We start from the raw sequence: 13,344 nt of genomic DNA, 5'->3' as shown, positions 1-13,344 counted from the left end.
GATAAAATCCAGCACCCATTCATGATCAAAACTCTCAATAAAGTGGGAATACAGGGAACATATCTCTACATAATAAAGGTCATCTATGACAAACCCACAGCCAACATTATAATTAATGGACAAAAATTAAAAGCAATTCCCCTAAAATCAGGAACAAGGCAGGGCTGCCCCCTTTACCACTTTTATTCAACATAGTACTAGAAGTCCTAGCTACAGCAATTAGACAAGAAGAAGAAATAAAAGGCATCCAAATTGGAAAAAAAGAAGTAAAACTATCATTATTTGCAGATGATATGATACTGTATATAGAAAATCCTAAAGTCTCAGTCAAAAAACCACTGGATCCAATAAACAAATTCAGCAAGGTGGCAGAATATAAAATTAATACAAAGAAATCAGAGGCATTTTTATACACGAACAATGAACTTTAAGAAAGAGAAATTAAGGAAACAATCCCCTTCACTATTGCAACATAAAAAATAAAGTACCAGTAGAGCGTTGACCTGGTGTGCAAAAGTTTTGGGTTCAATTCGCGGCCAGGGCACACAGGAGAAGCGCCCATCTGCTTCTCCACTCCTCCCCCTCTCCTTCCTCTGTCTCTCTCTTCCCCTCCCGCAGCCAAGGCTCCATTGGAGCAAAGATGGCTGGGGCGCTGGGGATGGCTTCTTGGCTTCTGCCCCAGGTGCTAGAGTGGCTCTGGTCGCAACAGAGCTATGCCCCATATGGGCAGAGAATCACCCCCTGGTGGGCAGAGCGTCACCCCCCTGGTGGGCATTCCGGGTGGATCCTGGTCGGGCGCATGCGGGAGTCTGTCTGACTGTCTCTCCCCGTTTCCAGCTTCAGAAAAATACAAAAAAAATTTAATTAATTTAAAAATAAATAAATAAAAAATAAAGTACCTAGAAGTAAATTTAACCAAGGAGGTTAAAGACTTGTACTCAGAAAATTATAAAACATTGATAAAAGAAATCAAGGAAGACAGAAACAAGTGGAAGCATATATGGTGCTCATGATTATGAAGAATGAACATAATTAAAATGTCTATATTACCCAAAGCAATTTATAAATTCAATGCAATACCAGTTAAAATACCAATGACATACTTCAAAGATATAGAACACATATTCCAAAAATTTATATGAAATCAAAAAAGAACACGAATAGCCTCAGCAATCTTGAAAAGGAAGAATAAATTGGGAGGTATCAAGCTATACTACAAGGCCATTGTACTCAAAGCATCATGGTACTGGCATAAGAACAGACATATAGATTAATGGAACAGAACAGAGAACCCAGAAATAAACCCACATCTTTATGGACAATTGATATTTGACAAAGGAGGTAAGAGTATACAGTGTTAAAGACAGTTTCTTTAACAAATGGTGTTGGAAAAACTAGACAGCTACCTGCAAAAAAATGAAACTAGAGCACCAACTTAAACCATGCACAAAAATAAACTCAAAATGAATAAAGGACTTAAATGTAAATTGTGAAACCATAAGCATCCTAGAAGAAAACTAAGGCAGTTAGCTCACCGACATCTAGCGCAGCAATATCTTTGCTGATCTATCTTCACAGGCAAATGAAATAAAAGACAGAATAAACAAATGGGACTATATCAAACTAAAAAGCTTTTGCACAGCTAAAGACAATATGAACAGAATAAAAAGACAAACTACACAATGGGAGAACATATTCAACAATACATCTGATAAGGGATTAATAACCAAAATTTATAAAGAACTTGTAAAACTCGACACCAGGAAGACAAACAATACAATCAAAAAATGGGCTCAAGAAATGAATAGACACTTCTCCAAACAGGACATACAGATGGCCAATAGGCATATGAAAAAATGCTCAACATCACTAATCATTAGAGAAATGCAAATTAAAACCACAATGAGATACCACCTCACACCAGTCAGAATGGCACTCATTAACAAAACAACATAGAATAAATGCTGGTGAGGATGTGGAGAAAGGGGAACCCTCCTGCACTGCTGGTGGGAATGCAGACTGGTGCAGACACTGTGAAAAATAGTATGGAGATTCCTCAAAAAATTAGAAATGGAACTGCCCTATGACCCAGCCATCCCACTTATAGGAATATATCCCAAGGACACCATATCACCGACTGAATAAAAGAAATGTACCCCCATGTTTATGGCAGCATTGTTCACAATAGCAAAGATCTGGAAACAGCCCAAGTGTCCATCAGTGGAAGAGTGGATTAAAAAGCTGTGGTACATATATACAATGGAATATTATTGGGCTATGAAATAGAAGGAAATATTACCTTTTGTAACAATATGGAGGGACCTGGAAACTATTATGTTGAGTGAAATAACCCACGTAGATAAAGAAAAATATCATATGACCTCATTCATTTGAGGAATCCAAGGAATGAGAACTGTGGAATGGAATTGAGACAGAGGAGGGATCAAAGGGACCAGAGGAAAAGAGGACAGAGGGAAAGGGGATGATAGGATGGGATAAACCTGAAGGGAAGGGGGGAGGGCGCATTAAGAGGGGGCATGGGAGATGTTGAGGGGAATAGGGGGGAGGAGGGATGTATTTGGCGTGACCCTATAATCTATGTAAACAATTAATCAAAAAAAATTAAAAAAAAAAACATTAGCCTGACCAGGTGGTGTTGCAGTGGATAGAGCATCAGACTGGAACGCAGAGGACCCAGGTTTGAAACCCTGAGGTCACCGGCTTGAGCACGGGTTCATCAGCCTGAGCATTGGGTCGCTCGCTTGAGCATGTGATCATAGACATGACCCTACAGTCATTGGCTTGAGCCCAAAAGGTCACAGGTCACGGGCTTGAGTAAGAAGTCACTTGCTCTGCTTTAGCCCCCTGGTCAAGACATATATGATAAAGCAATCAATAAACAAATAAGGTGCTGCAAAGAAGAATTGATGCTTCTCATCTCTCTCCCTTCCTGTCTATCTGTCCATCTCTCTGTCTCTCTCTCTCTCTGTCTCTGTCACACACACACACATACAAAAAGAAACATTAACATTGTATCTAAAATAAAACACATGATTTATCATTCATTATTTTGTAAAAAAAATATGCATATCCTTACTCAACATCTTTAAGGTAAAAAACTGTATGTTCAATTTATCACCCCTCTTTAAAAAGCTGTTGGAAACACATTTAAATTATCTCACAGATAAGATTTTCTGGAAGTGTGATGTTTCTACCTCTACCCTATTTAAACTGTATCTACAATATATCCAACCCCAAGAGAAATTCATGTATCTTTTACAAGTATTTTTAAGTAAATATTCAATTCAGTAACTTAGTAATACCTTTTGTTCCACCTTCAGAAACTGAGCCAGTTCTTCCACAGTTAGGTGATCTTTTTTATCGCTGTAGCTGAAGAGCAACAAATAAAGGTCCCGTCTCAATGACATCATTTTGTAAAAAACACAGAACTCTTCAAATGTCAGTGTTCCCTGATTCTCATCTGTATCAGCTTCCTGAAAGAGGCATATTAAAAACAAGGCGGTTTGCGAGTTTGAAATAGAAAACTCAGCACTGGTGAATGGTATTTATTATCAAAAGGACAGCACATTTCACACATGGTATAAACACGAGTTCTCTTCTAGCACATGTGGATCATTTTAAAATTAGCTCTATATTAGCCCATAAGCAAAGCTGCAAATTATAAAGAATCAAGCTTACAAAAACTAATTTTTCTCATCACAGTAAATTTATAAATTAACAAAGATTTAAAAAGAAAACTGTCTCTTGAAACAGCATAATTCATTTCTAAACAGAAATTAAACATATAGAAGTGAACATATTCAGCACACAGTAAAACTTGTGTGATGAAGTTAAAGCAGTTATTTGAGGAAACTTAAAGTTTACAATGTAATAGAAGGCAAGGTAGATTAAAAACAGAGAAGCTAATAATACAACTTAAGAATCTAGAAAAAAATAAGCTAAAGAAAATAGAAGGATATAAATTATAAACAAAAGCAGAAAGCAATGAAATGGAAAACAAATGGATATGACATATCAAAGGTGAACATTTAAACCAAAAGCTGATCTTTTTAAAAAACTACTAAAAAAGAGAAGTCTTGGACAAGACTAATCATAAACAAAAAAGGGAAGATATATATTTCACAAAAATGCCAGTTTCTTATTACCTTCTCAACTGCATTTCAATTGCATATAATTTTTACCTATAACAGACTTTCTGTTAATTCTACATACGTAGCTTAAAAACATCAGCATCTTTGGTACCTCCCTGCTTTTACCTCCAAAGAAATCTGAAAATCCATCAGCAATGATTAGTAGTTCAAATTATTGGTTTCTAGCAAATTTGATTGTCTAAATGTCATAAAACCATAAAAGTGTTGGGAATATATCAGGAACAACCAATCCAGTTACATGATCTTCCTTATTCTATCTGCAGACACAGTTGTAACTGAATAAACACTGAAATGGAAGCAATAGCATTTTGAAATATGTGAGTTTTGTGAAGTATAGGCAGCTGTTGTGTGATTTTAAATATTGTTTTGAAAATCAAAATGCATATAAAAATTAATATTTTAAACTTTCCTAACTTTGGGTTAATTATGAGCAGAAACTTTGTCCAATATTTAATCATAAAAATTTCTTTGTGAGGCTGATTGCTGTTGTCTTCTGTCATTGTAAAGGTAGATATAGATTGATCCATAGAATATCCACACTTTGCAATTTGAGGCTCTTGGTTATAAGTCTTTGCACCTTGGCAATTTGAGGCTCTTGCACCTTAAGAAATCTAATGTTCATATTTCTTCCATAATTTTATTTCAAAATATCAAACCCTGCCCTGGCCAGATGGCTCAGTTGTTTAGAGTGTCTTCCAAAAGAGCAGAGGTTGCTGGTTTGATCCCTGGTCAGGGCAAATACAGGAACAGATCAATATTTCTCTCTCTCTCTTTCTCTCTCTCTCTCTTTCTTTCCCTTCCTCTCTCTCTAAAATCAATAAAATAAACATTTTAAAATTATCTCAAACTCTACATACAGAGATGAAAATTTTTTTCAAGACTTCCTTGTAAATGTCTTAAAAATATTACAAATAGTAAAACTTTGAAGTTTAAACTATAGTATTAAATACTTCAAAAGAATCATTTGAATTTGAATCTTACACTGAAACAGTCAAAGAAAATTCTAGGAAAGCTTATGCCTGACTGGTAGTGAGGCAGTGTATAAACTAAAGTATTAACCTGGAACTCTGGGGTCACTGGTTCAAAGCCCCAGGGTCTCTGGCTCTGAGTACAGGCCCACCAGCATGAGGTAACTGGCTTGAGCTGGGGGGATTGTCTACACAATTCCAAAACTCGCCATCTTAAGCCCAAATGTTGCTGGCATAAAAAGCCCAAGGTCACTGGCTTGAGCAAGGGGACACTGGCTCAGCCCTGATCAAGGAACATACAAGAAGCAATCAATGCACAACTAAAGTAAAAGCAACTTCAAGTTGATGCTTCTCATCTTCTCTCTCCCTTCCTGTCTGTCTCTCTCACTTTGTCTCTCAAAAGAAATCTAGGAAGACTTTAATGTCTTTACCAGCAACTCAGGAAAAGAGAGAGAGACAGACAGAGAATGTTCCTGAAATAATATTAAGATACTTGATCCTATCGCTCCCTCACAAGTGCTTACAGAACATTCTAGAAGCAAGGCATAGTAGGAATGTTCTACATACAGCAGGCCCAACAGCTTCTCCCTTCACTTCTGGCTTGATAAGTCTTTAAATCAAAAGTCATAAAAAGAAAAAGAAAGTCATAAAAAGAGATCCTCAAAGTGTTATTAAAACTTCTCTAAAGGATTCACATTGAACCCATAGATTTTTTAATTGATTGATTAATTTTAGAGAGAGAGAAAAATGGAGAGGAAGGGGGGAGGGGGAGAGGAGTGAGAAAGAGAAATATTGATCTTTTTGCATCAATTTCTGCATTCATTTGTTGATTCTTTTATGTGCCCTGACTGGGAATATAACCTGCAACTTTGGCATATCAGGAAGACACTCCAACCAACTAGGCTACCAGGCCAGGGCTGAACCCATAGACATTTGACATACTCATTTCCTAATTCACCCTCTAAAATGCTTCATGCAATAGAGATAAAAGGCATAGGAAAGGGAACATACAGAAGTAAAAATAGTTCAAAATTTTATGTTTCTTTCTTATCTTCCAAAAAGTACCCTGAAAAATCATTATTTTTGTAGGTACAAAATTTACCCTCCTCTCTAAGCTTCACCTCTCTGACTTGATCAGTAGCTCCCTCTTCAGTAGTATGAACACTTCCTACAGAAAGGATCAGATGGGGAGGTGAGGTTCACAACAGGACAAAAGTGAGATATCACACCTGGGAACATGGCAAATCTTTTCCTACAGTTTAAAGACTATTTATATGTGCCACAGAATAGGTTTGGATCCAAGGGTTTTCTTCAGGACTCACCAACTGGGAAAGAGCATCTCATCCAATACCAACAAGCAGTTGAAGAAACTTATGTAGAACTCATATATGGTAGGAGTGATACAGCACTTTTAAGCCCTATGGATTCTGAATTTTAAACTCATCTGAAACAAAATAGGGTTCTTGAAGATTTCAACAAGTGTTATTTTTTTTTCATGGTTTTATTCTGATCCTCACAACAGTGTATGAGGTAGACAGATGAGATGCCCCTTCAAGAGACTTGATTACATTCACTGGATTATTTGTCAGGTTAAGTGCTTATATCACTTTCTGAAAACAGCACTTTAGGAAGTGAAATTAGAAATGCATATTAAGTTTAGAACTTTTTTATCTTGATGATTACATAGCAGGTAATATTAGCTTCCAACAAAACAAAATAGCCTTTTGAAATGTCTAAGTATACCAATAACCACTAACATGGATTTTACATAAGGCCAACCTGATTGTGAAAACATACCTGAAACATTTGTCTGACTTTTCTTCGGGGTAGGTTGACATTTAGTTTATGCATCAATTGGTGTATCTCTTCAATATTCAATAAGCCATCACCATTCTTATCAGCTTCCTCAAAGGTCTGTTTCACCCATGTGCAGAAACGTCAAGAAAAACTCTGTTTTCACAAAATAAAAACTTCTCTCTTACAGAATACTAACAAGAAAATTTACCATCAACATCAAACTTGAGAAGAAATTCTTTTGTGGAGGCCCTGAAATCCACAGGCTCTTAGTGAGCTACTAATAGTGACAACAGAAGAAATGGGGGATGGGGGGCACAAACAGGTGGGTCTCTTCATCTGAAATGAATCAAACCATGTTATTGAAAGGTTCTTCAACTCTAACATTGTCATCTATTCTGTCAAAGCATCTCTCTGCTGTGATGAAACTCCAAGTTTTCCAAACTGAGGCCTTCTCCCTCTATCACCTTTCATCTAGTATCTGTTTTGCTTTCACAATACCCTTGTCTCAGTTCCAATCCCACATTTATAAATTTAGGCTATCCAGTTCAACCTCCTTATTGCCCACATGAAGAAATAACCTAGAGGAGACGGAGAAATTTGTTAAGAATTAGTGAGAAACCCAGGTCTCAAACGCAGGACTCATGCAAGTTGGCCAAACACTCTCCTCTCTCCTTTACAGAAGACCTGTCTCTACACTAGCTTTGGTGGTTCTTACCTAATATCCCCAAACTTCTAACTCAAGGGCAGAAATGTGAACTACAGCCTGATGTGGCTCTTTTGATGGCTGCATCTGGCTCGCAGACAAATCTTTAATAAAAAAAATAATAATAATATTAAAATATAAAACATTCTCATGTATTACAATCCATTTATTTCCTACCACTCATGTTCATGGTTGCGGGTGGCTGGAGTCAATCACAGCTGTCCTGCGGGACAACACCAAATTTTTATCGGGTAATGTGTAATGTACACGGGTTGTTGTATGGCTCTCATGGAATTACATTTTAAAATATGTGGTATTCATGGCTCTCTCAGCCAAAAATGTTCCCAACCCCTGTGCTAGAGGTTGCCCTTAAAGCTCAAATAGAACACTAGGTGACTTGAGGCTATGAAGCTGAGTTTGTATACAAAGCATTTACATCATGTGAACTGAGATTTTTAAAGGCCCTCAGAAAGATAAGTATTACATTGTTTCACATAGTGGAGAAGCAGAATAAATGGTAACAAATGAATGAGTTAAAAATTCTAAATCTGTGCAAAGCATTGAAAATGGATGACCTGTGGTGGTACAGTGGATAAAGTGTTGACCTGGAATGCTGAGGTTACTGGTTCAAAGCCCTCGGCTTGCCCGGTCAAGGCACATATGGAAAGCAACTACTATGAGTTGATGCTTCCTGCTCCTTTCCCCATCCTCATTTCCTCTCTCTAAAATCAATAAATAAATTCTTAAAAAAAAGATTCATAGTTGTTGTGAAATAAATTATAGAAGGCAGGAATTGTGTATATATTAAAAAACCAAACTGAGTTTCAAATTTTGAAGGGTGAAAAAGTGGAAAGAAATGAAAGTGATGACAATGCAATCAATAATTCAAATGCTATAGAAACATTTACCTAAAACCTATGTACTCACTGATCAATGTCACCTATTACATTTAATTTCTAATAAAAAAAATAAAAGAAAAAGAAAAAAGAAATGAAGGTGATGAAAAGAAACCAGAGAATCAAAATAAGCAAAAGGTTTAGGCTTAAAACCAAGGCAGAGAAGAATGGGAGTAGGTCAGAGGAAAGGTCAATATTTGCTTACCAAACAGGTAACATCAAACTGAGAGATTTTCATTTTAAGTCAGAATATTAACTAACATCACAAGTAACATCAAACTGAGAGATTTTCATTTTAAGTCAGAATATTAACTAACATCCCAGTGGTAATAGTATATTTACATTTCTTAAGTGATTCAAATTATGATTGTAGGAAATTGTACCTTAGATCAGTGGTCCCCAACCCCCGGGCCGTGGATGGGTACTGGTCCACAGAGAAAGAATAAATAACTTACATTATTTCTGTTTATTTATATTTGTCTGAATGATGTTTTATTTTTAAAAAATGACCAGATTCCCTCTGTTACATCCGTCTAAGACTCACTTTTGATGCTTGTCTCAGTCACGTGATACATTTATCCATCCCACCCTAAAGGCCAGTCCGTGAAAATGTATTTTCTGACATTAAACTGGTCCATGGCCCAAAAGAGGTTGGAGACCACTGCCTTAGATAGTAAAAACAATAAGCAAGTTAGTTTTATTTCTTCTATAGTTAAATAGAGGTGATTTTCAGATTGTGAATACCTTGTTTCATATTATGCTCCCTTTATAACATTTGAAAATAACCCACCCAGTTCTTTTAAGTTCAATTTTTCATCATAGAGTTCAGGCAGGACCTCATTAAACACCTGACAGGTAAAGGGGGACTCAGGACGATGAGGAAAATAACTGAAGGATTAAAAGGGTGAAAAATTTGGGCCAATAACTAATAAGTAACTGAATCTCATTTTTTTTTCTTTTCTGGGCACTCAGTGTCTATTCCATGAGCTCTATTCTATCTCCATTTCTCCTGACTGTGGATACTGCCCTGTGCCAGAGTTCAAAGGCATAATGAAATAAGCCCAGTGACAGCAACATTTTTTTCCCTTTTATTCTGTAGTTCTTTCCCAAAACCTCTCAAGGACTTCCCCAGAGAAGAGATAGGGACAAGCAAACCCTAAGTTTGAATATTCTAAAGACAAAACCCCTTGAGGGTGGGCCTGTGTGTCTGCAAGGCCTTCAGTGTCACCATACAAATTGGTCTTAACAGTTGATTTAATGGCTTCAAAATTAACAGACAGAAACAGAGATAGAATCAGACCAAGAAATATATACCAGTCCTGATTCTATGCTGACCAGGTCCTGTGACAGTGAGTCATTTATGTCACTTCTTGGGGTTTTCATTTCTTCATTTATAATGTCAGTTAGCTCAACTAGATGACCCTGTAGTCCTTTTCAACTCTAAGATTCCATGAAAGGAAAACCGTTCCCTCCCTATGATAGAACACATGGTATAAGATATAATTACAGGCTAAAGCATTCGAATATCTTAAAGTTGTTCTTCATGATTAAGAAATGAGTGCCCAGAAAATTATGTGCCCTGAATTAATGATTAATAGCTCTATACATGATAAATTTAAGAATAAAAATAGTTACACTGCAAATAAAGACTGGGATATTAATAACTAAATGCAAAATTATGGCTGAGTATTTTCTATCACGAAATTACAAGAGACTGTAAAGCATTGAATGATATGTAGTACAGGAGCGGGCAAACTTTGGGGATAAAAGACCAGATAGTAAATGTTTTAGGCTTGGCAGGCCATTTGGTCTCAATTACAACCACTCAGCTATCCCATTCTTAAATAAAAACAGCCAAAGACAATACCTAAATAAACTTACATGATTTATGTTCCAATAAAACTTTATTTATGGACACTGATATTTGAATTTTGTATAATTGTCTTATGTTACAACATGTTCTCCATTTGATTGTTTTCAACCTTTGAAAACTCATTCTTTACTAAAACAAATGGTGGACAAAGTGGCCCCACAGGCCTCCATTTTCAGGGCCTCCCATTTGTAGGGCAGGTGTAAGGCTTCAGTTTATAACATCCATAAGGGGCTGCCTTGAGTCCTTCAGAGGTAATTTCCCTTGTGAGGTACCAAAAGATCAAGTGAGAGAATAATGGAGGAGATTTATCTGACAAAGAAAACTGCTGAGCTTGGTAGCAGTGCCATCATATTTGCAAGCCAGGGCTGATGAGATTTCAGACTTGAATCAATCAAATAGGATAACAAAAGATTTGCCTGTCCTAGGCTCTCTCAAGGAATAAACAGTAGCTCTTATTTGTCAAGTGCTTAATATGTGCTGGACAGTGTTCTGAGCACTTTGTATAGATCAACTCATTTGATCTTCACATGACTACATAGGGTAGACACTATGTTTAACATCATAGCCACATGACAGATAAAGACTCTGAGGCAAAAGAATTTAAGTAACTCACCCAAAGTTACATATGGAGGAGTTGGAGCTGGAACTCAGCCCCAGTATGAGTCTTTAACTCAACACCATATTGCTTCTAGCAGATATGAATACTACAACACCCTCCCATTCAACATGTCAATATTACAAAAATAGCTTAAATTGTACTTTACACTGAATGAATTCTTTTTTATCTAACAGCCATTTAAGATGCATTATTCCCATTATTCTTTCACAGTTAAAGTTTCCAGGCCTAATTGAAATGCAATAATCATGAACATTTCAAATCTGTTATCTCAATTAATGTAATTAAATGTATGTTATGTTTGATTAAAGATATTATACTATTACTAAGATATTATCTAAAATTCTATCAAATTATGAAAAATTTATATGAGAATGCTTCCCTAATTCATGGTCTCTGTTTTTGGCATCAACTTCTTTTTTGTCATTTATTAATTTTCTCTTTCTTTTTCTCTCATTTACACAAATATAAACTGCTTCTGTATTTTTTTAACTGTTTTTCCATGTATTTCTGAGCAATACTTGCTTTACAGGTAACATACTTTCAGAATATAAAATCATTCAATTATCAACGGGTTAATTTAAATATGAAAACTTGTTACTGCCAGTAAACATAGACAAACAAATCAGGTTAAAAAAACGATTGCTTAAACTGGTATAAATTTAAATTAGCGTATTAAAACTTTAGTATATTAAATATAATCTCCATGACAACCACACAAAAAAAAACCCCAGAGTATATACAGAAGAAAATGAGAGATAATGTTTAAACTGCAAAAAAACCCAACTAAACACAAAAGATGATTGAATGCAGAGAATGAGGGACAAAGAGAAAGATATAAGACACAGAATAAAGAATTAGCACACTGACAGGAGTCCTTCCTTATCAGTAATAACTCAAAATTTAAATGAGCTAAACTCTTCAATAGACAGAGACTGGCATGTGTAAAAACACATGACCCAATTATATATTGTCTATAAGAGACATACTTGTGATCCAGATACAAACAGGTTGAAAATGAAAAGAAGGGATAAAAGACTTTTTATGCAAATTGTAACCAAAAAAGAGCATGGGTGGCTATACTAATGAAAAAAGATTATAAGAGAAAATAATATATTCATAAAAGGTTTAACACAACAAAAAGATATAACAGTTATAAACATTTATGCATCTAATGACAGACCAAACTATACTGCTCACAAAAATTAGGGGATATTTCAAAATGAATATGAAGAGAAAAAATGCATTTGACTTTGTTTTTATTAAACGAGAACATCAGAAAAGGAAATGACAAGTCAAAGAAAGTTGTTTCATTATGCAAATGAGATGCAAAACCAACTTTTATTTCATTAGTGAAAATGCACTATACAAAAGGCTGAAAGTGCTGAAGTATCTGTAAGTTCTCTGATCCCCTAATATTTGTGAGCAGTATATATAAAGCAAAAACTGACAAAATTGAATAAACCACTTAGCTCTCACAAGCATACACTCAATAATCTATACAACAATAGCAATCTACAAATTCTACTCAAGTGCACATGAGAAACTTTCTAGGAAAAATCATATTTTAGGCCACAAATTAAGTCTTTAGATATAAAAATACAGACATCATACGAAGTATCTTCTGATCCCAACAAGATAAAGTTAGAAATCAGTAACCAAGAGTAAATCTAGAAAATTTACAAAATTGTGGAACTTAAACAACACACTCTTAAACAACCAACAGATAAAAGCAAAAATTACAAGAGAAATTAGAAAAATCTTACAGATGAATGAAAATAAAAATACAACATATCAAAATTTATGGAACAAAGTAAAAGCATTTTAATGGGGAAATTTATAGCTATAAATGCTTATATTAAAAAACAAAACATCTCAAAGCAACAACCTAACTTTATAACCTAAGGAACTAAGAAAAGAACAAATGAACAAACTAAAACCAATACTGGCAGAAAGGAAAAAATAAGAGTGTTTAGTGCAAAGATAAATGAAATAGAGAATGGGGGGGGGGGATCAATAAAACCAAACATTACTTCTTCAAAAAAAATCAACAAAATTGACAAACCTTAAGGTAGATAAACTAAGAAAAAATAGAAAGACTCAAATTACTAAAGTCAGAAATGAAAATGGGAACATGACCACTGATTCTACAGAAATAAAAGAGATTACATATGAGAGTACTATAAAACAATCGTACACCAAGAATTGGACAACAAATGAAATGACAAATTTCTAAAAATACAAAACCTACCAAATCTAATAACAAAGAAATAGAAAATTGGAATAGACCTATAACTAGTAAAGAGATTGAATCAGTAA

The 13,344-nt window shown here is 35.3% G+C and overlaps 1 protein-coding gene across 5 annotated transcripts in view; it reads right to left on the bottom strand.

Moving 5' to 3' along the window:
• Positions 1-13,344, bottom strand: part of PLCH1 (phospholipase C eta 1) — a 371,189-nt gene that overhangs the window by 169,865 nt on the left and 187,980 nt on the right. For all 5 annotated transcript variants that reach the window (XR_010729158.1, XM_066258338.1, XM_066258341.1 and 2 more), the window contains exons 5-6: positions 6,938-7,067; positions 3,324-3,494 (exon numbers count right to left, since the gene is read on the bottom strand). Coding sequence is in view for 4 of the 5 variants with exons in the window: in XM_066258338.1 (XP_066114435.1) it covers positions 3,324-3,494; positions 6,938-7,067 (301 nt within the window). In the remaining variant the exon portion in view is untranslated. The remainder of the gene's footprint in view (positions 1-3,323; positions 3,495-6,937; positions 7,068-13,344) is intronic.

This window comes from Saccopteryx bilineata, chromosome 2, assembly GCF_036850765.1.
Source record: "Saccopteryx bilineata isolate mSacBil1 chromosome 2, mSacBil1_pri_phased_curated, whole genome shotgun sequence".
Classification (NCBI taxonomy): Eukaryota; Metazoa; Chordata; class Mammalia; order Chiroptera; family Emballonuridae; genus Saccopteryx; species Saccopteryx bilineata.
This window is presented reverse-complemented; position numbering and strand designations above follow the sequence as displayed.